This window comes from Phocoena phocoena, chromosome 2, assembly GCF_963924675.1.
Source record: "Phocoena phocoena chromosome 2, mPhoPho1.1, whole genome shotgun sequence".
Taxonomy (NCBI): Eukaryota; Metazoa; Chordata; class Mammalia; order Artiodactyla; family Phocoenidae; genus Phocoena; species Phocoena phocoena.
In genome coordinates this window covers 154,072,484-154,094,866 of record NC_089220.1, presented here as the reverse complement: position 1 = coordinate 154,094,866, position 22,383 = coordinate 154,072,484, and the positions used below count along the sequence as shown (strand labels likewise).

The 22,383-nt window shown below is 40.6% G+C and overlaps 1 protein-coding gene across 2 annotated transcripts; it reads right to left on the bottom strand.

Annotated features, from left to right (window-relative positions):
- Positions 1-4,524: 4,524 nt before the first annotated feature.
- ATP5F1C (ATP synthase F1 subunit gamma) lies at positions 4,525-22,382 on the bottom strand. 2 transcript variants are annotated; one of them, XM_065871288.1, is made up of 10 exons: positions 22,268-22,382; positions 15,291-15,325; positions 14,646-14,777; positions 11,419-11,623; positions 10,674-10,817; positions 10,486-10,550; positions 8,719-8,874; positions 8,231-8,327; positions 5,415-5,451; positions 4,525-4,666 (listed from the first exon to the last, which is right to left on the bottom strand). In XM_065871288.1, the coding sequence occupies exons 1-9, from the start codon at positions 22,321-22,323 to the stop codon at positions 5,445-5,447; spliced, it is 897 nt and encodes a 298-aa protein (XP_065727360.1). In that variant the 5' UTR covers positions 22,324-22,382; the 3' UTR covers positions 4,525-4,666; positions 5,415-5,444. The 2 variants fall into 2 exon arrangements, with proteins under 2 accessions (XP_065727360.1, XP_065727362.1); XM_065871290.1 differs by lacking the exons at positions 4,525-4,666; positions 5,415-5,451 and having other exon boundaries at positions 8,227-8,327; positions 22,268-22,323.
- Position 22,383: the final 1 nt, after the last annotated feature.

Sequence of the window (22,383 nt, the reverse complement as noted above, 5' to 3'; positions counted from 1 at the left end):
TGCAGAGCACAGGCTCTAGGCACGTGGGCTTCAGTAGTTGTGATACAAGGGCTCAGTAGTTGTAGCTCATGGGCTCTAGAGCGCGGGCTCAGTAGTTGTGGTGCACGGGCTTAGTTTCTCTGTGGCATGTGGGATCTTCCCGGACCAGGGCTCGAGCCTATGTTCCCTGCATTGGCAGGTGGATTCTTAACCACTGCGCCACCAGGGAAGTCCCAAGCTCATTTTTTAGAATTGGATTTTCTGTCTTCTTACTGATTTGTGGATGTTTAAAAAAACATACACTCTATATACAAGCTTTATTTGTACTGTAAATATCTTCCCTCAGTCGTTTGATAATTTAATTTTAATAAAGCCCAATTATCAATGTTTTTCAAATTAATTTTTTTTTTGCCCACACTGTGTGGCTTGTGGGATCTTAGTGCCCTGACCAGGGATTAAACCTGGCCCACGGCGGTGAAAGCGCTGAGTCCTAACCACTGGACCGCCAGGGAATTCCCTAAATGATTAGTTCTTTTTGAGTGAGTCATGTTTAAAAAATCTTTGCTATTCCCAATATCATGAAGCCTTTCTCCTATTTTCTTCAAAAAGCTATATTATTATACCTTTTATATCTATGACCTCAAATTGAAATTGTGTATGGTATAAGGATCAGGGATTTTTCCTATAGATATCCAGCTGATCCTGCAGCATTTACTGGAAATATTCTTTTCCACATTGAATTACAGTGACTTATAAAATCAGGTGGCTCTATACGTATTTGTTTCTAGTCTATTGTGTTCCATTAGTCTATTTTTCTATCCTTGCAACACCACCACACTATCTTAATTACCATGACATTTTAAGTAAATCTTTCCCCTTTTTAAAGCATGGTTATCTGAACTAAGAACAGTGCTGCTATGAATATCTTGTACATGTGACTGCATGCATTTCTCATGAGTATATATTTTAAATCATTGATCACTCGGTATACAAATGTTTAACTTCAGTAGATACTGCCGACCAGTTTTTCAAGGTGTTTATCCTGCTTTAAACTCTCAGCATGTATATGTATGGGACTTCAGTCCATATTTGATATAATCATCTCTTTATCTTAGCCATTCTAGGGTTTTCTTTCTTTTTTTAAAAAGCAAATTCGGGGAATCTAACCCAACACTTTAAGCTACTATTCTCCCCCCTCCCATTTTCCTAGGTTATCTAAATAAGTGTTGTCCTTATGAGTTCAGATTCTCAACTACAAGTAAAACTGGGGACATCTGAGAATTTGGGATTGTATCAATATCAATATTCCTGGTTGTGATATAGTTTTGTAAAATATTACCATTGGGGGAATTTATTTTTAAATGAAGGTGTGCTTTTTCAAACGCCAGTAGAAGGCTGATATTTTTTATTGAGTGCAGTGACTTTATGAGGTAGGTGCTATTGTCCCTGACTTACAGCTGAAGGGACTATTACTTTTTTTTTTTTAGATGTTGGGGGTAGGAGTTTATTAATTAATTTTTGCTGTGTTGGATTTCCGGTTCTGTGTGAGGGCTTTCTCTAGTTGTGGCAAGCGGGGGCCACTCTTCATCGCAGTGCGCGGGCCGCTATCGTGGCCTCTCGTTGCGGAGCGCAGGCTCCAGACGCACAGGCTCAGTAGTTGTGGCTCACGGGCCTAGTTGCTCCGCGGCATGTGGGATCCTCCCAGACCAGGTCTCGAACCCGTGTCCCCTGCATTAGCAGGCAGATTCTCAACCACTGCGCCACCGGGGAAGCGCCGGGAATTTATTTTCACTTATTTTTTTGGCTGGTCCACCTGCAGTGGAAGCACAGAGTCTTAACCACTGGACCGCCAGGGAAGCCCCCATTGAGGCGAATTGAGGCAACTGTACAAGGGATCGTTCTGTATTATTTCATACAACTGCATGTGAATCTACAATTATCTCAATAGAATGTTCAATTAGAAAACAAGCAAAAATCACACACACACACACACACACACAGTGCTCAGAAACTTTTGGAAAGAGAATATCTAAGTTCCACACAAACAATATGCATGATTAACCCCACTCATTGGCCATCAGAGAAATGCAAGTTAAACGTATTATTATATAACACTACACTCCTACCAGGATGGCAAAATGAAAAAGGGTGACAATACCTAGTGTTGATGAGGATGTAGACAACTGCCAGAAAGAGTATAAACTGGTATCAATACACCCACTCTGTGAAAGTGTCTGGCAGTGCCAAAGCAGCAGAACATTTACAGAACCTATGGCCAAGCAATCCCACTGCTAGGTATGTACACAACAGAAATTCTTTCAAATTTAAACCAAGAGAGGTGCACAGAAGATTTAGAGAAGCATTTATAATTGTTCCAAGCCGGAAATAACCTAAACGTCCATCAACAGAATTACTAAACTCTAAGATATTTATCACGTGTGGTAACATAAAACGATGAAAAAAAACTGCTCTACAAATGTGAATGAAATCTCCCAGACATACTGTTGAATTTTAAGAAAAAGCCGACCCCAAAGGCTTCATCTGTATGATTCCGTTTACTTAAATTTCAAAAACAATCAGAACACATCTATGGTGATAGAAGTCATGATTGCGGGTACTTTTGTGGAGATAACAAAAAGGGCAGGGACACAAGGGAGGCTTCTGTAACGACAGGACCTTTTAGATCTTGATCTAGATTGTAGATACATGAGTGTTTACACTTTGCAAATTTTCCTGAGCCATATACTTATGAATTATGCCTTCTTTTGTACATACACTATACTTCAGTAACAGTGTACCAAAACACCTTACCACGTTTTTTTTTCATTATTTGCTTGTCTTTGCTCCAGATGGTAAGCTCCTATAGGGAAGTATAATTATCATCATCGTAGCTTCAGAATTTAAGAGTGCTGATACACAGAACATCAGAAACACGATATTGAACCGATGGTCACTTACATAGATCAGGCAACATTTAATCACAGATACAGCATTCGTCCCACATCATTTTCTAAGTATTTTGCAAATATTCATTCATTTAGTCCTCATAACAACCCTATGAGGTAAGTACTATTTTCATCATCATTTTACAGATGATAAAACTGAAAGATTAAGTAACTTGCCCAATGTCAACACAGCTGGTTAAGGGCTGAACTGGGATTCCAACCCAGTTTGCCCCAAGTTTATGCTCTTAGCCACTGCTCTATACATCGAACACTCGTGTGACTGGTAAAGTTAAATCCTTGCTTAGTTTTATTTCTCAAGACCCCATGCTGCACCTGCAAGAAAGTAGCCGAAGTGCAAACTTTCTAACACAAATTAATTTGCAACACAAATGAGCTGATGTCACTCATAGGCAAAGAACTCTTATGTTTCCATGAGAAAAAGAGAAAAACTCACTTAAAAAAATGGGCAATGAATGAGTAGTCTATTGTCTTTTCACCCATCAGATCATTAAAGATTAAAAGATAGACAGTCTCAGCGAGTAGAGGAAATCAATTTTATACAGTTAGCACAAGTTTACCACCTTTTTTGAGAGCTATTTGGCAGTGTCTATTGAATTAAAAAATGTACATAGTCTGAGTCATTGATTCCACTTCCGAAAATTAAGAACACAGAAGTACTCGCCCAAGTGTGCAAACACTTCCCCAAGGATGCTTATTAACAATTATCCTTGTGACATTTCAGAGCAACACAGGTAAAGACCTATAAGCCTTCAGAGAAAAACAAATGTCACAAAGGCTCAAAAATCAAAATGCCTCTTGTAACATTTCAGGGAAGCTAGAAAATGACCCTGAGATTCTGTTCAGTTTCTTTCCCTGGCAGCCTTCTTCTTAAAGTGGCAACACTGCTCTTTACAGGTTTGTGGTTGCTAATCCATTTTTGTATCACTTATTGTTCATTTTTATGAATAGTTATTGGCAAAATAACAGCATATGCATGTATTTAATGTTTTTTAAAAGAGTAATATAAAGTGTTAAGTGAGAATGGGCTTTGTATTTTTTTTATAGTTCTACAGTCTTTTGTAATTCCTGTACTACTTTTGCAATAAAAACCCCTAAGCCATCTTTTAAATAAATAGGAAAAAACCCTGTCACTTTGTTTGGCATGGCCAGCTCGCTGTGTGGAATAGCTCACGCGCCCAATCTTAATGGTTATCTAAATGCGAATATGGAGTAAATATCCTACTGAAATGTTTCTCAGTCCTTGGAAAAGATTTAAAAATTTATTTAGATTTAGTATGTGCCTGAAATTCTACACCGTGCACGTGAGAAACAGCAGATGACCTGGACAGCGCGTTTGCTTCCCTGTGCTGGCTGTTCTATGAAGGTGTGGCGCCCAGGTGCCTGGGCTGGGGTTGTGGCCTGGTGCCTCTTCCTTCCACTCTGACCCCACGGAGGCCAGGCTTTCCACGGCTGTTAGGCAACCACAAAATCAGAGGAGCCTCTTCAACTATCTTCTTAATAGTAGCATGTTAATATTTTTAAGTGTTTTAAGATCTCATTTGGAAAGCTGCTGTTCTCATATAATAAGAAAAGACAGTGATTTTCTTATGGTGAGTCATTTATTGTAAGATAATTTACAAATATCTCGCTGTCTTTACCAATTTAAACAGTGGACCAACAATTTCTTCTGACAAGGACAGCAGTAAGCTAAAAACAAAATCAGCTGGCTGAATCTTCTTTACCTGAAAAATAAAAGTACAGAACAAATAAAGATGTCAAGATATAATACATATTTCGGTGGGACTTAAAGAACTGACTCTACATAATAAAATGCTACTCTACACCAGTGGTTCTCAAATTTTGGTCTGGTGACCCTTTCATGGGGTCCGTGAGGGCAAAACTATTTTTATAACAATGTTACTTGCCTATTTTATTCTCATTTTCAGGTGCACACGGTGGAGTTTTCCAGAGGCTATGCGACGTGTAATATCAGGACAGAATGAATACAGAAGTGGAGAGAACTGAGCTATCCTCTGTGAAGTCAGATATCAAAGCGTTCTGAGACCAGAAAATTTGAGAACCACTGCTCCTCACCAGCCTGTATTTAATAACTCAAAAGCATGCTAATTCTTTTTTCTTTTTTTTTCTTTTTGGCCTCACCATGAGCCATGTGGGATCCTAGTTCCCTGACCGGGGATCGAACCCGTGTCCCCCACAGTGGAAGCGTGGAGTCCCAACCACTGGACCACCAGAGAGGTCCCAAGAATGCTAATTCTTTATCCTTACAGTTTATTTAATATATCTAAGAAGAAAAAAAAAGCCCACTAACATCACCCACATACTCCCACCATCTGGCTGCTGCTCTAATGGCCTGGCCATCTCATCTCTCAGGGAATCAGTTTCACTGTTGCCGAATTACCTTCAGTTCTATCTGACCGGGTTTCTTTTCTGACGGGGTAGGGGAGAGTGTGTGAAATATTACCACTTTACCTCTTGTCTGAGGATGAAACTCGAATTTCATTAGTCCCTGGGTTATTATATTAGAAGAAAAAGACAAACACAAAACAAGCAGGTCAAGAAACAATCCATGCTGGTTAATCATTTACAATTTCTGACTAAGAAAGCCCACTTCCTCACTCACTACCTTGAGTATATCACATAAATACTTACCAAAATATTCCCTTAAAACAGATTCAATGATTGTTACAAAAGGTCAGACTTGAATCTGGTTAGAAGCAATAAAACTATGTTCATGCAAGTAGGCAGGACTATGAAAGCATACTTTAAACCACAACTTTTCTATAAACAGCATACAATACATTAAAAAATTTTAGGCTAGCAACTAAATATTTGGTACCTCAAATATTATGGTTTATTAATGCCTTTTATATTATTACCAAAGAGCCAAATGTGTTTGCATTAAAGCCTTTAAGCAGAAGAGCTGACAGGTTACAGAGCATGCAAGTCCATTCATATAAATAATCTACCATGGGGCTGCACAGCTAACTTGCAATAAAGGATTTAGACTGCCTTTCTAGAAAACGAAAACTAGTCAATTTCCAGTTATTTGAGTTCTTTTTAAAATTCTTGGTCTTCATATCCCAATCTCCCTCTCCTCATTTCTCTGGTTTTGCTACTTTTCAGCCAAGTCCCCGCATTCCTAATCAAGAAAGAGCCTGGTCCTCAATTCTGCAGAGGCTGTAGCCTCGGTCTATTCCGAGCATTCATTCCTCTTTTCCTGGCTCTCCACATCTCACAGCTCCCAGACCTTCAGAGCGCAGTCCAAACTTTCCCCCAGGCCTCTGCATGCACGCCACCCAAGAAGTCGTCAGCGTGGCTCCAGCAGTAGGAAGTACAGCAAGGAGGACACGAATAATACACTTATTTAATCCCTGTATTAGCCCCCATGTCATAGAAAACAACTGCGTTGCAGGGAGAGTATCTTAACCACGTCTATCAAGCTGGTAAGCGGCAGGGCCGCTCATCACTGCACTGGACTCTGATGTTAACAGAGCAGTAGTGACCAGGCTGAGAGATGGATTAGTCTTAAACTCATGCTCCAAAGCAAAATAAGAGAAGGAAGGCTGCTGGATCCAACCAACACTTATAAAACAGTCTCAACCAGTTTATTTGTGTCTCCAGCATTCTGCCCATTTCTATCCTCCAGAGACAAAAGGACCAACTTAAATGTCATCGTAGTGATAAACCTTTCCCTGATTCTTAAAGCTGGATTCACGTTTTCACATACCCAATAAAACGTTACTTCTCTCTCTGCTGAACTTCCAGGTCTTAATATATTTATGGCGGGCTTCCCTGGTGGTGCAGTGGTTAAGAATCCTCCTGCCAATGCAGGGGACAGGGGTTCAACCCTTGGCCTGGGAAGATCCCACATGCCGCGGAGCAACTAAGCCCGTGCGCCACAACTACTGAGCCTACACTCTAGAGCCCACGTTCCGCAACAAGTGAAGCCACGACACTGAGAAGCCCGTGCACCGCAACGAAGAGTAGCCCCCGCTCACCGCAACTAGAGAAAGCCCGTGCACAGCAACAAAGACCCAACACAACCAAAAATAAAAACAAATAAGTATATTAAAAAAAATGTATATATTCATGGCACGTCATTCATTCACTCTACAAATATTTACTGAGGAAGTATGTGCCAGGTGATGGGGCTATAAGACTGAACGAGACACTCCCTGTCCCAAGCCGCAGGAGGACAGACAAACAAAAGGGCAATTCCTAGTAAAACAGTGTAAGTGCTATGATGAAGGGAAGCACAGGAGGCTGCCCCACTCAAACCAGGAAGGGGGGATTTCTGGAAGAAAGGATTACCCCAGCTCCGTTAGGAAGGATAAAAAGAGTCAGATGTACAATCAAGGGTGCAGGGGAAGGATGGCATTTCAGGGAAAAAAACATATGTGCCACTCAAAAAATACATTTTTTAATTTGGGAGAGAAATGACAAGGATCTGCGTGAAGAGGGCATAAAGGGGAAAGGGTCAAGGGATATTTAGAAGGTAAAATTTACAGAACTCGGTGACCAATTAGCAGGAGGTGAGAGAGAATGAGTCAAAGAAAACTTACAACCCATTTTATCTTTCAGCATAATTATCTGCATTTTTTCCTTATCCTATTAGCACGTAAATGCCTTGGAAGAAAGGATCACGTCCTTCAACACCGTGCCTAGCACTGTATGAGGCATATAATGGGTGTTCAATTTAATAATTTTTAAAACAGAATTCCCATTATCGTAACCGTGGTTTCACAAACATTAACATATCTAGCTAGACAACCAAGACGTTTTCTTGAGGAAAGCGGTATTTTAAGAACTCCTTATGACAGTACGGATACAGAAAACTTAATTTAAAAATTCCTGGACCCAACTACCATTCAATGATCTGCAGATTTATATAAAACCCAACCCCAAACCAGTCCTGTAACTCAGAAAGCCTGATTTATAATATTTTAAGTTTCAAAGACAGATTTTATGAATGATACTGCATATTTATCACTCAGTATAAATGATACTGAATTATTCACGTCCTTATTCCTGAAACTTGAAGAAAGTGAAAGCTAGCAATATACTAATTTCTAAGAAGAAACGAAGCCTGAGTACTTCAGCTGAGACAATCCAAATACACCAGAGATCTCATTTTCATCAAACTTTATGTTCTACGATTAAGGAAACAAGCAATGGATCATTTCATCGTTAACAGACAAAACAAAACAGAAAACTTAAACATGCAAAGGCTAAACTAGCAGGCACAGATGAGACACGGAGTCTGAGGGTGACGCACGGTTACTTACAGAGCTGCAGCACCGGAGATGATTTCAATCAGCTCCTTGGTGATGACAGCTTGGCGGGTGCGATTGAACGTCAAAGTCAATTTGTCAATCATCTCAGCTACAAACGGAACAAAAGACAACAAGATCTACAACTAGAAAAGAATACCTTTTTCACTAACTCATTTATAGACGTGTGTTGCTTAATTCAAAAATAAGACTCTGTTTCCTTTTGGGTACCCAAACTGGCCACTCAAAAAATTTTATGAAGGTAGTTTTGTTTCTTCCACGAGATACCTTTTCAAAGTACCTGCACACTTACTGCGTACCAAGTAAGATATTACTTCCTTTAAGGCAGAGAATATAATTTTTCTATCCTCACAGAATCGGTGGCAGAGCCCAGGACTAGACCCCAGCTCTCCTGCTTCCTGGTCCACTTCCAGAATCGCTAATGCCTTTTGACGTGAGGGTCTTCATGCTGCTTTCCGCAAGGGAATTCTCTCAGCGCTTACAAGCATTCTTGCTGGCATTGTCCATGGCCGTCATCCTGGCACTCTGCTCACTCGTGGTGGATTCCTTCAGAGAGTAGTAGATGATGTTGGCCAGGCTGTATTCTTGGTAATTCTGCAGCACGTCAGCATCAATATCATCATAGATACTCATGCTCTCTGTTAAAACAAGCCATGGATTTCTCTGAAGCGATACAGCACAAAGACTGATTTAATCAAGACAGCTTCCTGGTAGAAAAACTCTTTATAATTACAGAGAAGTCAACGTAAGATTGGTTAAAGGACTCAGTTCTAAAATCTTCATCTATTTCCATACTATAGATAACAGATTTTCAGCAAAATACGATGTGTAAACAAAGCATTTGATATTCTACTTCAAATGCTTAACTTCATAAAACTTAAGAAGTCCATATTTAAAGTAACAGCACCACATTTCACGGATACAAATCCTTTGGATGGTATCTAGCAGCGTGCTGGGCACGAAGCCACCCAACAGTCAGTGACTGCGTTTTTCAATAAAGAAATTAAGGAAAGAACTGAGACTCGTATAGTGTAATATAAAAATCCCATTTCAGCCATCTGATCATTGGGGAAATCTGAAAGTTTCAGGAAAATACGGGAGGGAAAGCTTTTCTGAGAATGTGGGAGAGGAAGAGTTAAGAGGCTGCTGTGCATTTTAGTAATTAGGCAGTGGAAACGTAGCAGCAGACTTGAAAATTCACTCATTAGTGTAAAGTGCTGAGGCAGTACTGGATTTCATCACATTTAAGATGCGGTGGATTATAACTGCTATTTTATGTACCATGAAGAAAGAAAATAACATAGCCAATTGAAAATGACATGCCATTGACTGGTAGAAGCATCCCAATTTCTAAGACGTTAAAATGTAAACGTGATAGGGACTTCCCTGGTGGCGCAGTGGTTAAGAATCCACCTGCCAAGGCAGGGGACACAGGTTCGAGCCCTGGTCCGGGAAGATCCCACATGCCGCGGAGCAACTAAGCCCGTGCGCCACAACTACTGAGCCTGCGCTCTAGAGCCCATGAGCCACAGCTACTGAGCCCATGCGTCGCAACTACAGAAACCCGTGCGCCTAGAGCCCATGCTCCACAGCAAGAGAAGCCACTGCAATGAGAAGCCCGCGCACTGCAACGAAGTGTAGCTGCTGCCTGCCTCAACTAGAGAAAGCCCACTTGCAGCAATGAAGACCCAACGCAGCCAAAAAATAAATAGATTTATTTAAAAAAAAAATGTAAAAGTTATACACCCATTACAGGAGAAATCTAATATACAGAAAGGGAAAATAAAATCAGTTCCTGAGTATTATTTCCAGGATGCATCACTGAGCAATGATCACTTTGTTTAAACAGCAAAATAAGAGAACTGAGTTGTTCAATGTATATTAGTTGTGAATAGCGTTCAAACCTCTATTCTAGAGCGTCTGTTTTGTGGTTAGGGAGGGCTCCCACACACAGATTGCAAAGCCAACAGATCATTCTAGCTTAGTTTTTCAACCTCCAAGGACAGAAATCATATCTAACGATGGCCTTCAATGGATATTTATTTATTAAATTAATGAAAGAATGCAGTAAGAGTTGTCAAACAATAAATGTTTATGATTTCATGGAAGCCACTAATAGATGGTGATAAACAGCCCAACGTCATTTTTGTTACTGCTGAAAAAAAGCCACCCGGACAATCACTGTTTTCCTAAATGTACAAATCTCTCCTTTCTATAGGAAAAATACTTGTCATACAAAACCTACTTACCAGCACTTGCAATGGTACCAAGGGAAAAGATGGGCTTTTCTTCTGTCTTGTAGGAGATGACAGACCTAGAAACGGCAAAGCAAATGTAAATTCCGAAAGTATAATTTTAAACTGTTAAGTAGACATTTACTTAATTGAAAAATCTGAACATAAACATAAAAAAGCTTAGATTTCAACATTTTTCTTGCCTGAATCGGTTAAAGATGATAGACCCTTCATCAAATTCATATCCAGAATTTAACAGTTCAAGGGCAATGACCGACGCATCCCCAAAGGTAGGGGGCCTTCTCCCCACTTCTTTGAATGTCACCAGAAACTGGTTAGAATGAGTCCTACAAGAAAATGAAGAGGTCACATAAAATAGTTTAACAGAATACTTCTGCTGAAAGAACAGAGAACAAGGAAAAAACACGCTCACTATGGATCAAGCTTTTTTGAGGGGGGCGGGGTTGTTCACTGAATTAAGGTGCCCCTGCATTATCGTGACTGTCCCTTTCCTTCAGCACCTGCCAAGAACTAAGGACTAACACCAGGCCCTTCCTGTCTTGCATTTCTCTCTGCCTTTACTTCTCTCCTTCCAGCCCTAATCAGCTGTCATTCATTTCTGGCATTTCTCGGCTGTGAGAGCTCCTTAGGGTCCTCGTTAAAAAAAAAAACACTGAAAAACGTCCCCCAAAACAAAAACCCATAGCTTCTGATATTCCTACTGTATTCCATTTATGGTCTGGAAGAAGGAAAAACAAAAGATAAATAGAAAACAGGGGAAATCTATCCATTCTACTATATTCTGGAAAAAAATTCAAAACAAAACCAAACCTCTGTGTATAAAATGGTAACCAAAAAAAGACACCTTGCTTAAATAGACTATCAAAGAAACTTCCCTTTATTCATTCTTGCAGCCTTTTAAACATAAACAATATATACTTAAATTACCTGTGAAGTATACTCCTGAGCTTATCACCAACTCCAACAATCTTAACTTCTTTCCCAGCTGCCGTGAGACTGGCCACCTCACTCTTTAAGTGTTTAGCAATCGAGGAATGAATAGCACCACAAAGCCCTCGGTCTGAGGACACACCGATAAGGAGATGTTTCTTCTTGTCTTCAGGCACCTTAATATCAGCCTTTTCATACAGAGCTTAAAAAAAAAATGTATGTGTAATTACACTACGTACAGCAATAACCCTAATTTACAAAATGATGCCTCAATATAATCAAGTGTCTGTGCACGTATTTCATTTACAATCAGGCTAAAAACCATAAAGGTTTAAATCTCTATTAAGACAGAGGTTCCTAAGGGCCAAATTATCTTAAGTACTGACTAAAAGAAATCGCTAGCACAATTAAAGAACTTGTAAAAAGGCCAGACTTATAGAAGTACCAACTTCTCTAGACTTGCCAAATTTCTAAAGAACACAGATCTTCAGTGTACAACCAAAAAAGCAGAAAACAAACATTTACTGAAATGCTCATATAATCTACACAGCAAGCTTTTATGAAAACTGCTGACATTAAAATGATGGATGCCATTTTATTTTCTATTTATTTATTTTTGCTGGGCTGCGTGGCTTGCAGGACCAGGGATCAAACCCGTGTCCCCTGCAGTGGAAGCGCAGAGTCCTAACCACTGGACCGTCAGGGAAGTCCCTATTTTTGGTATTACTAACAACCTCACTTTGTTGGTCTTCCAAGAAGCAGAAGGCAAGAGGTGTTTAAATAGGATAAAATATACATGGATTTTACTGGGGAAATGCCTGTGAGAGAAAATAGCAAGGAGGTCAGAATAGCCATCACACCAGGATGCCAGTCTGACCAGTGGGATGAAAGGTGCGGTGGCAGCTTCCTGGACTGTTGTACAGTTGAGGGAAAGTTCAGCGAGGCTGCCAGGGAGCCCCAAGTCTCCCAAGAACACGCCTACCTGAGTATCCCATCTGTGCTCAGGTGCTGGCCAGGAGCAGCCCGTGGGAAGCATGGCTTAGGTGCAAAAACACAGGACGATTCAGCAGCTGTGCTCACTCTAGTTACAAAGTGCATCTTCACGGCTGCCACATTCCCCACTTCAACAAAAGTCCTGCTATCGCCTTTTTCAGTATAGAGCAGTGATTCTCAATTTCAATACCTGAGGACCCTCCATAAAAAGCAGAGAGAGGTAAATACTCAACTCCAAAGTTTAGGGAAGTGGAGAAAATATTCCTTTTCAGTCTCTTTATATGTTTTATATTGTACAGCATAAAATGTCTATTTTAAAGTTCTTAAATATTTTAAATGATTAGCCATTTAATATCTAGCAGTTAGTATTTTTTTAGTTTGAAGGACTTAGAAGCTGAATGGCAGCCTTGACTTGAATTTTTAATATCACACCACAAATACTATAATTAGATATCTGAGTCAATTTCCTTATTCGATAGTTTTGTGGTTATAGAGTTTTGAGGGGAAACAAATTTATTACACTTATTCATTTCAGCATGAAAGGTGAACAGTGAATGACTTTCACCTTTTCATAGGAATAGGCTAGAGTAATTTATCAACCTCTACCGGGCCGCTAACTAGGTGCTCAGTATTTTGCTGGTTATAGAACAGGACTCAGGAGAGCAAACGGCTGGGGTTGTTAATGACTGCTAACCCTAACCTAGCAAGTCTCCATTATGCCTCCTAGGAAAAGCTGAATATGGCTGGGTTTTTTTTTTGGCTGCACCACACAGCCTGCAGGATCTTAGTTCCGCAACCAGGGATCTAACCCGAACCCTGGCAATAAGAGTGCCAAGTCCTAACCACTGGACCGCCAGGAAATTCCCTAAATATGGCATTTTTAAAGCAAGGAGGCATTTCCACTGAAGCCTAGCGCCCTATCGTTTTCTCATACAGAAGTTTCTTTAGAGCATGCTTAAAAAAAAGCATGCTAGGGCTTCCCTGGTGGCGCAGTGGTTAAGAATCTGCCTGCCAATGCAGGGGACATGGGTTTGAGCCCTGGTTCGGGAAGATCCCACATGCTGCAGAGCAACTAAGCCCGTGTGCCACAACTACTGAGCTTGCGCTCCAGAGCCTGTGAGCCACAACTACTGAAGCCCACGCGCCTAGAGCCCGTGCTCCACAACAAGAGAAGCCCGCACACTGCAACAAAGAGTAGCCCCTGCTCGCTGCAACTAGAGAAAGCCCACGCGCAGCAACAAAAACCCAATGCAGCCAAAAATAAACATAAATAAAATAAATAAATTTATATATAAAAAAACTGATTGGACTACCCTAGTAGCGCAGTGGTTAAGAATCTGCCTGACAATGCAGGGGGACACAGATTTGAGCCCTGGTCCAGGAAGATCCCACATGCCACGGAGCAACTAAGCCCGTGTGCCTCACTACTGAGCCTGCACTCTAGAGCCCGCGAGCCACAACTACTGAGTCTGTGTGCCGCAACTACCAAAGGCTGCGTGCTTAGAGCCCGTGCTTCCCAACAAGAGAAGCCACCGCAATTAGAAGCCCGCGCGCAGCAACGAAGACCCAATGGAGCCAAAAAAAAAAAAACAACAGAAACACTGATTAAAAAAAGCATGCTAAAAATGCATGCTTAAAAAATATGAAGAGCACAAGAAAACTACTGCACAAGGTAATTTATATGTAATACATGGAGGCATTAACACACAGATGATACAGATACATCTTTTCTTCAATTTGGAAATAAGCAAATTTCTCCCTCTTTACAGTTGATGTTTAAACATTCCACTCATGTACTCAGAGTCATATCCATGACTACCCAGTCACCTTCCACTGCAGGGCACCCCCTCCCCACCCTGCAGTCTTAAAAGATCACATCACAGTGTAACAGGAAGAAATCAAGCATTCGAGTCTAATGCACTAAACTTCCAAGTTCTTTTGATGGTGTATTTAATAATCTAGGAAAAATTTCAGAATATCTTAAAAGTGAACACGATCACATACAGTGGTTAACAAATAGAGAGGCTCAGATGCCAAGTCACAGAGGTGTAGTTATAACTGCACTGGGCTTCAGTTTTTCCTATCTGCAAAGCAGGAGCTCTGACGGTCCCCACCCGCACAGGGCTGCTGTGATAGATGGGGGCCTGGAAGTACTCAGGACAGATGAGTCCTGAACAGTCATCTCTAGGTTAAACGGTACTTCGTAATTTGTGACTGCACTCTCCTCTTACCCAAGGATCCTATTCCATACACGCGGGCTGGTTTCAGCTCCCTCTCAGCTCGGGCATATTTCGCTGCTGCTACCATTTTCATAGACTTGGTAATTTTCTGGATGTTTTTGATTGATTTTAGTCGCCTGGTAACTGAAAAATAGAAGTGCTGTGTTAAGATAAAGGAGTTACCATTTCATTTGTGAATTTATCGAAATATTTTCCTAAACTTCAAGGTAGAATAATTAGCAGTTAGACCTTCAATTAATAGCAGCTGCTAAACTAGGCTTAATGTTAGAGTACCAATAACTCAGACCTTGTGCTACCTGGAGAGGACAAGCAAAACGGCAACATAATAGTATCAATAAATTATGTATTTAAAACTAAATGGTACTGAAAATGGCCTTTTGCCACATATTCCGTAACATTTTATACACACACACAGTAGTTTTTTCTAGTTATATCATTATCATTCTACAGACAACAGAATCAACAACCATGTGTCACCTCACATGGGTCTTTTCCAAAACAAGTTCAATGCCGCACAGAGATGACATAGATTCACTGTGTCCATTTTGACCAAATACGTAAATGGGCTAAAGCAGCACATTTTTATCTGTCAAAGTTTAGTTTTTCTTAATTCACATATTGTGATAAAGTACTTACTATCTTTCAAGGTTGCCATATTTCGAACTTGGATCCTGAGAATAAAGGTGGTAAAAAACATTTTAGTTTTTTGAAAAATAGCTCAAAGAAAAACTTTCAAAGTTGATAAACTGATTTAAAGAGTATCCCATAAAGAAATGATCTATGACTCTGAATGTGTATGTGTGTGTGTGTGTGTGTGTGTGTGTGTGTGTGTGTATACATAAATACCTCAATATTGATACCAAACCCTACATCATCAAAGATCTCATTCTAGGGCTTCCCTGGTGGCGCAGTGGTTGAGAGTCCGCCTGCCGATGCAGGGGACACGGGTTCGTGCCCCGGTCCGGGAAGATCCCACATGCCGTGGAGCGGCTAGGCCCGTGAGCCATGGCTGCTGAGCCTGTGCGTCCGGAGCCTGTGCTCTGCAACGGGAGAGGCCACAACAGTGAGAGGCCCAGGTACCGCAAAAAAAAAAAAAGATCTCATTCTATATGATCTAACACAAAGCTTCCACTGAAGTTACAATGGCATTCACACATGCTCTATTCCCACCCCTATGTCTTTGCCTATATTGTTGCTGACTTCCTCAGTTCACCGAAACCTTTTCAAATAACCCTTAGGGTCAACTACACATTCTAACATGACCACATGTGTCAAAGTACAGTTTATTTAAACCAATTAACTTTTTCAACTCAATTCAGTAAGCTCTTTACTGAGCAGCTACTCTGCTCCAGGACATGGTGTCTGACCACAAGAAGCATACTATTATCTCATAAACAAGATTTATGCAAATTTAGATTTACATGAAATTTACATTAAATATTTTCTACAGTCTTTTAAAGTGCTGATGCATTAAAGTCAAAATGATATGACTTAAAAGTAATGTTGGTGAAAGATAAATTACAAGAGGATCCTCCTCTTACTGGTGAAGACATGTTATTGAATATACATTATCTTGTAGCTCTTAAGTCCATAAAGTACCTGTGTTGGCCTGGAAAGCTCCATGGGAGAAATGAAGAATCGATATATTTGTGCATAAAGGAGGGCCTAAGGAGGGCATTCCTAGGAACTGGATGTAGTTTTGAAGCTGGAGACATAGCTTGGGTTAATAAGTTTAAATATTATTTTATAGGTACTGGAAAAATGATGAATGTTTCTAAGCCCACAAATCAGTTTAGTTTTTCAGTAAGGTATCTCGGATGGCAGTGAAAAGCACAAAATGATACCAAATGTTGATGACATGGAGGCCAAACAAGGGGCTTCCAGACAAGAGAAGGCAAGCACCTGGACTGAGAGGTTGGCAAAGCAACAGGAGACCAGATGTGAGAGCAAGCTGACCCAAAGGTTTCTAACTTAATGACCTAAATGAACACTGTTGTCATTTAACCAAGAGAGAAAAACTGGGTGGGGGAGATCTCCCTGGAGATTATAAAGTTTGAATTTGATGTAGTTTAAAAAACCATGCGACCAAGTGGAAATGTTAACCAGGTCTGGGAAACATATGAGGTACTGAGATTTGAGACAGATTTGTAACTATCAGTAGACATGGTAGTTGGTGCCAAAAAAAAATAAAATTAAAAAAAAAAAAGAAAAAGAAAGAGAATTAGAACGAGAAGCAGGGGGAATATGTCCTAATTCTATAAGGCCAGCATAACCCTAATACTAAAACCAGATAAAGACATTATATAAGAAATGAAATTTAGAGAACAATATCTCTCATGAACATAGATGCAAAAATCCTCAACAAAATATTAGCAAATGCAATCTAACCATGTTATTAAAAACAATTATACATTACGACCAAGTGGGATTTATTCCAGGTATGTGAGGCTTGTTCATCATTCGAAATTCAAATATATAATCCACCACATCAACACACTGAAGAAGAAAAATGGTATCATCAATAGATGCAGAAAAAGGATCTGACAAAATCAAATGCCGATTCATGATTAAAAACCTCTCAGCAAATTAGGAATAGAGGAGAACTTCCTCAACCTGATAAAGAACATCCATAAAAAAAACCCCCTAAGGTTTAATGGTTAGAACCTAGGAGCTTTCCCCCTAAGACTGGGAACAAGACAAGGATGCCCTGTCTCACCACCCCTACTCAACATTGTACTGAAGTCCTAATTAATGCAGTAAGACAGAAAGGGAAACAACACATATACAGGTTGGGAGGGAAGATATAAAGCTGTCTTTGTTCATAGATGACATGATCAACTACATAGAAAATCCCAAAGAAAGGCCAAAAATTAAAAAAAAAACTGACAATACCAATGACGGCAAGAATGTGGGGTAACAGGAACTCTCACTGATCACTGGTTATACAAAATGGTATGGCTACTTTGGAAGATGTTTTGGCAGCTTCTTACAAATCTAAACATAGTTTAAACATATGATTCAGCAATCATACCCCTAGATACCTACTCAATTGAGCTGAAAACTTTTATCTACATGACAACCTGCATTCACATTCCTATAGCAGCTTTATTCATGACTTCCAAAAACTGGAAGGAATCAAGATGTCCTTTAATACATGAATGAATGGACAAACAAGACAGGTGCATCCATACAGTTGGAGCAGTATTAAGCAATAAAAATAAATGAGCCATCAAGCCACAAAAAGACATGGAGGAACCTTAATTGCATATCGCTAAGTGAAAGAAACCAATCTGAAAAGGCTACATACTGTATGATTCCAATTATAAGACATTCCAGAACTGAAAAAACTATAGCAACAATAAAAATATCAGTGGTTGCCAGGATTTAGGGAGAGATTTTTAGGGCAGTGAAACTATTCTGCATGATATTGTAATGGAAGACACATGTCACTATGCATTTGTCAAAACCCACAGAAGTGTACAACAAAATGAGTGTCCTTAATGAAACTATGCACCTTAGTTAATAGTGCACCAACACGGGTTCATTAATTGTAGTATACACTCCACACTAATGCAAGATGTTGATGACTGGGGAAAATGTCCAGAGTGGGGTGTGGGTATATGCAACTCTCTGTGCTACTCAATTTTTCTATAAATCTAAAACTATACTAAAAAACAGACTAAAAAAAAGTCTGTAATAACCTAAAAATGCAGGCTATAAGATATGATGTGCCATTTTTGTGATTCTATGTGTTTATGTGCACAAAAGTAAGTCTGAAAGTTCATAACCAGAACAGTTATTTTTTAAAAATCTCTTGACTTATGTATCTTACTACTGGTATTACTCAGCCATGGAGAAAGAAAAATAAAGAAAATAAGAGGAAGGAGACTACCTGGAAAACATTAGGGGTTTGGTTTTAAGAGTGGATCCCCCAAAGGCAAAGATAAAAGCTGTCAAACATTGACAAGCTCTGCTAGTTTCAGAGGGCGGACTTAATCAACATAATGACCATCCCATGAACATTTTTTCATCATGGCACTTGAAAAGTAATATTTTGGGGATGATTTTCTTTTTTTGGAATAACTTTTTTGCCCAGACATTCTAAATTTAGAGACTATAAAGAGTGACACTGGTCACTCTTTATAGATGGTCTTAGGCATGCACTCCAATTTAACTGACACAGGTTTCTAGTCAGAGCACATCACATGGAACAAAATCTGAACTGCATGCCATATCTGGATGAACACAGAATGTTCGGGTCTCCACACGTATCCCAAGTGAGAGGTATGCAGGAAGATACAGGATCTTTTGTGATTCTTTCTGCTGTGCACACACCCTAATTTCCCCAATTTTGAAGCACTCTCACGTTTAGACTTCATTCAATTCTAAACATGTCTATCTGTGTTACAAAGTTATTTTTTAAGTACAATTTGAGTGCAAAATAACCACGAGCTGATATGAACTCTCTCTAGCGACAGACTGCTCTACTGAATATACAGCTTTTGCAAATGAGAAGATAAAGGAAGTCCTGTGTCAGTTTTCTGTTCTGGAAAATTGCATTATGTCCTAAAAAATTCTCCGGAGATTATCTGAGAAACTAGAAACACATCAAATACAGCAGAGGGCAAATCGCACAGATAGATGGCGGACTACCATGATCTACTATGATCACACAGCAGGTTCGTGGGTGAACTATGTATCATTCAAAGAAATTACAGACAGCTTGAATGAATTTTAAGGAGTGTATAATGCTGAATAATATAAAAATTAAGGAAGAAGCAGCATCCACTAATTCCAAAGGAAAAGAAAATTATGAAGTATGTCTAATTCTAACACTGAATGCCTGGGTGAAAGTCCGACCCTGGCCTCTCCACCAAGCGACTCCCCAGAACTTTATCACCAACCGTGACACACAATTCAGTCTTGTTAGGCTTCTAACCTTCTCACATTACATTTTATGTAGAACGTGTATGTATAAATTCGTTTTCATTTTTCAGCTGATATATCTGGAACCTCACAAGCATTTTTCCCACTGTCCTTGGTTCTTTACAAATACTGATTCACTTAATCCTCACACTAATCCAATGAATGGGGTACTAGCATTACCCCCATTTAACAGATGAGGAAATGGTACAGAGACACTGAGTAACTTGCCCAAGGCCACACTGCCAGGTGAGTGGTGGTCAGGATTCAAAGCCGGGCAGTTTGGCACCACTCCATCGGGTACACTACAGGCTGCTGCCTCACGTTTAAAAGTATGTATCTGCTATGTCAGCCTCAGATGATGGCCTCTCTTCTCTCTCCTGAAATGCCATCTCTCCCCCTTTTCAGTGTCCATAGTTCAACTTACGGCCTACTGGTTTCCTATTATAAAATAGTTCCATTTTAGACAATGTGGAACACTAGGAAATAGAAATGTATTTCCCCCTGATGTGAGATAGAAAAATCACTCTTTCCCACCCCCAAATTTCTCATTTCCATTTTCCTAAATACTACTTTAAAAAAAAGTTTAATTTCCAAAAATTTAGGGTATTTTACTGACACCCTGAACAATTAAAACAACTTCACTATAAGTTTAATTAAGCCTAATGTTTAGTTAATGTTGGTATGCTAACCTCCCTGAAACCAAAACTATAACAACAAATTGCATTTTAAAAAGCTTTCAATAACCAAAACACAACCAAGGAAATGCCTCTTTCTGGTTCTGCAAAGACAAAAGTATAACGTATTTCCCTTCCAAATTAATTCTGTGGCATGTGAAACATTAAGATGGCTTTAGTTTCTGAATTTAAAAGGCAATTATAGGGAGTGGAAGGGAAAAGGCAGAAGAGGCAGGAAAGATGGCAGGCATCTAGAGTGATGGAATGTATGAAAAGGAAGAGGACAGAGTATGTGCCTTGCAAGGTGGAAACTGACGTTTGATGAATATTCATAACCTAACAATTTAAAACTAACACTCCGAAGGGAGTAAGGTCAGGACTTCGACATTTATTTTCTGACTGAGGTTCCAGTTTAAGCCCCATCCGACGCAGTAGTTGTCTCAGACCCAGCAAGCGCTTAAATGCTTCTTTACTAAAAGATCTTACAGGTTTTTTAAAAGTTATTTTTACAATTTTATGTAATGTATTTTGTCCTCATTTCAGAAACTGTCCATTTTTAAAGATCAACTTGGATAACAAAGTTCTAAAAATATTTACAGATAACATTAATGCACAGCAAGATGGGAAGGAAGGAAGGAAAGAGAGGTGATGTTTGCAGAGCACCACTGCATGTGAGGAACTATCCCACAACGCTCACCAGGATCATGTCGATTTGTTCACCACGTTTTAGCATTTTCCACAGTGCCAACTTGGCCTAGGGCAAGCACCCAACAAATGTGCGCTGAGTGACTGAGAAATAGGACAACCTATACCAGTGAGAATCCAACTAAGGTGACTTCTTACTTCCCATGAATACTCTTTCAATATTAGGAGAAAGAAACTCTGAATTCCAAGGCAAATCCACTAACATTTGTATGTAGGTTTTTCACATCAGATTTAATTACTTCATTAAGCTGAAAATCTTTTATTGTTATAAATTTTTGGCTTAATGAACACATCCTTATTTTAATTAATGCTTTATAGTCCCCTCTCATAAATTAGGTACAAAAATCTAGTTTAGTGGGGTGGCTCCTTAGAATTCTCCTTTACTGTAAAACCGGGGAAATGCTACAGTCTATAGCTAACCCTTTAGCACTGTATCTGAAATTCTTCCAGACTCTGTCTAGCTTCATCACATCTCATCCTATTACAGGGTACCATACAAACCAACGTTTGTCTGGCTATTCCTAGGCCTTCTAATATGCTTTTTCTGGGGGGTGGGGGGAAACCAATGTTTAAAATCCCTAAAACTTGCATGGCAATGTACAGATGACGCACAGAAGTCCGTCTATCTCCTCCTCCTCGGGGCATTGGGACGATATCATGACCTTGCAGGGTTACTGATTCAGCACAACGGTTTCGAGATAGTGCAAGGTCTCTTCCCCTTCCTCGCCAACAGATATTTAAGGTCCCCTTTGCAACCCACGAGGGCATTTATTTTATTCACTTGGGCCCAGCACAGCGCCTGCTGCAAGGTCGCTGCTTAGTTCGCGTTGTGCGTTACTGCGCTCTGCACCGGAGAGTTTCAAAAGGCGTCAAGGACAAAAAGCACACCTTAACCTTCCGCGGGACCTTCCCTGGGGCCCTCCCCTCCCCGACTTTGAGGGCCCGGGTAAGGCCTCCCAGAGGCTCGCCGCCTGGCGCGCAGCAAAGGCTCCCTAAGCATTTACTTAGTAGCTGAGGGGATCCAACACTGCCCTCAAATTAACTGGGCCCAAGGCCCCACTCTCGAGGTCCCAGATAAGCACTTCTCGTGGCCCTCACCCCGCCCCAGCCCGCCTCCGGAGACCTGGCGCGCCCTTCCCGGTTCCGAGCGCTTCCTGCAGCCCGGGCTCCGGGGCCTGTGCGGGACCCGGGCCTGGCCGGCCCTGCGACCCCGGGTCCGTCCCACTCGCCTCCACCCGCTTCCCCTGACCCCTGCCTGAGCCCCTCCATCCGCCGTAACCCTCCCGTTCCCACCGCGAGCTGCCATACCATTGCGGCTGCACGGCCCAGGCCGACAGCCCTGCTCGGCCCGCCGGAGAAAACATGGTGATTGCGGCCCTGCTGAAGGTCGGTCAGACAGGCCTCACCGCGCCTGCGCGGAAGCT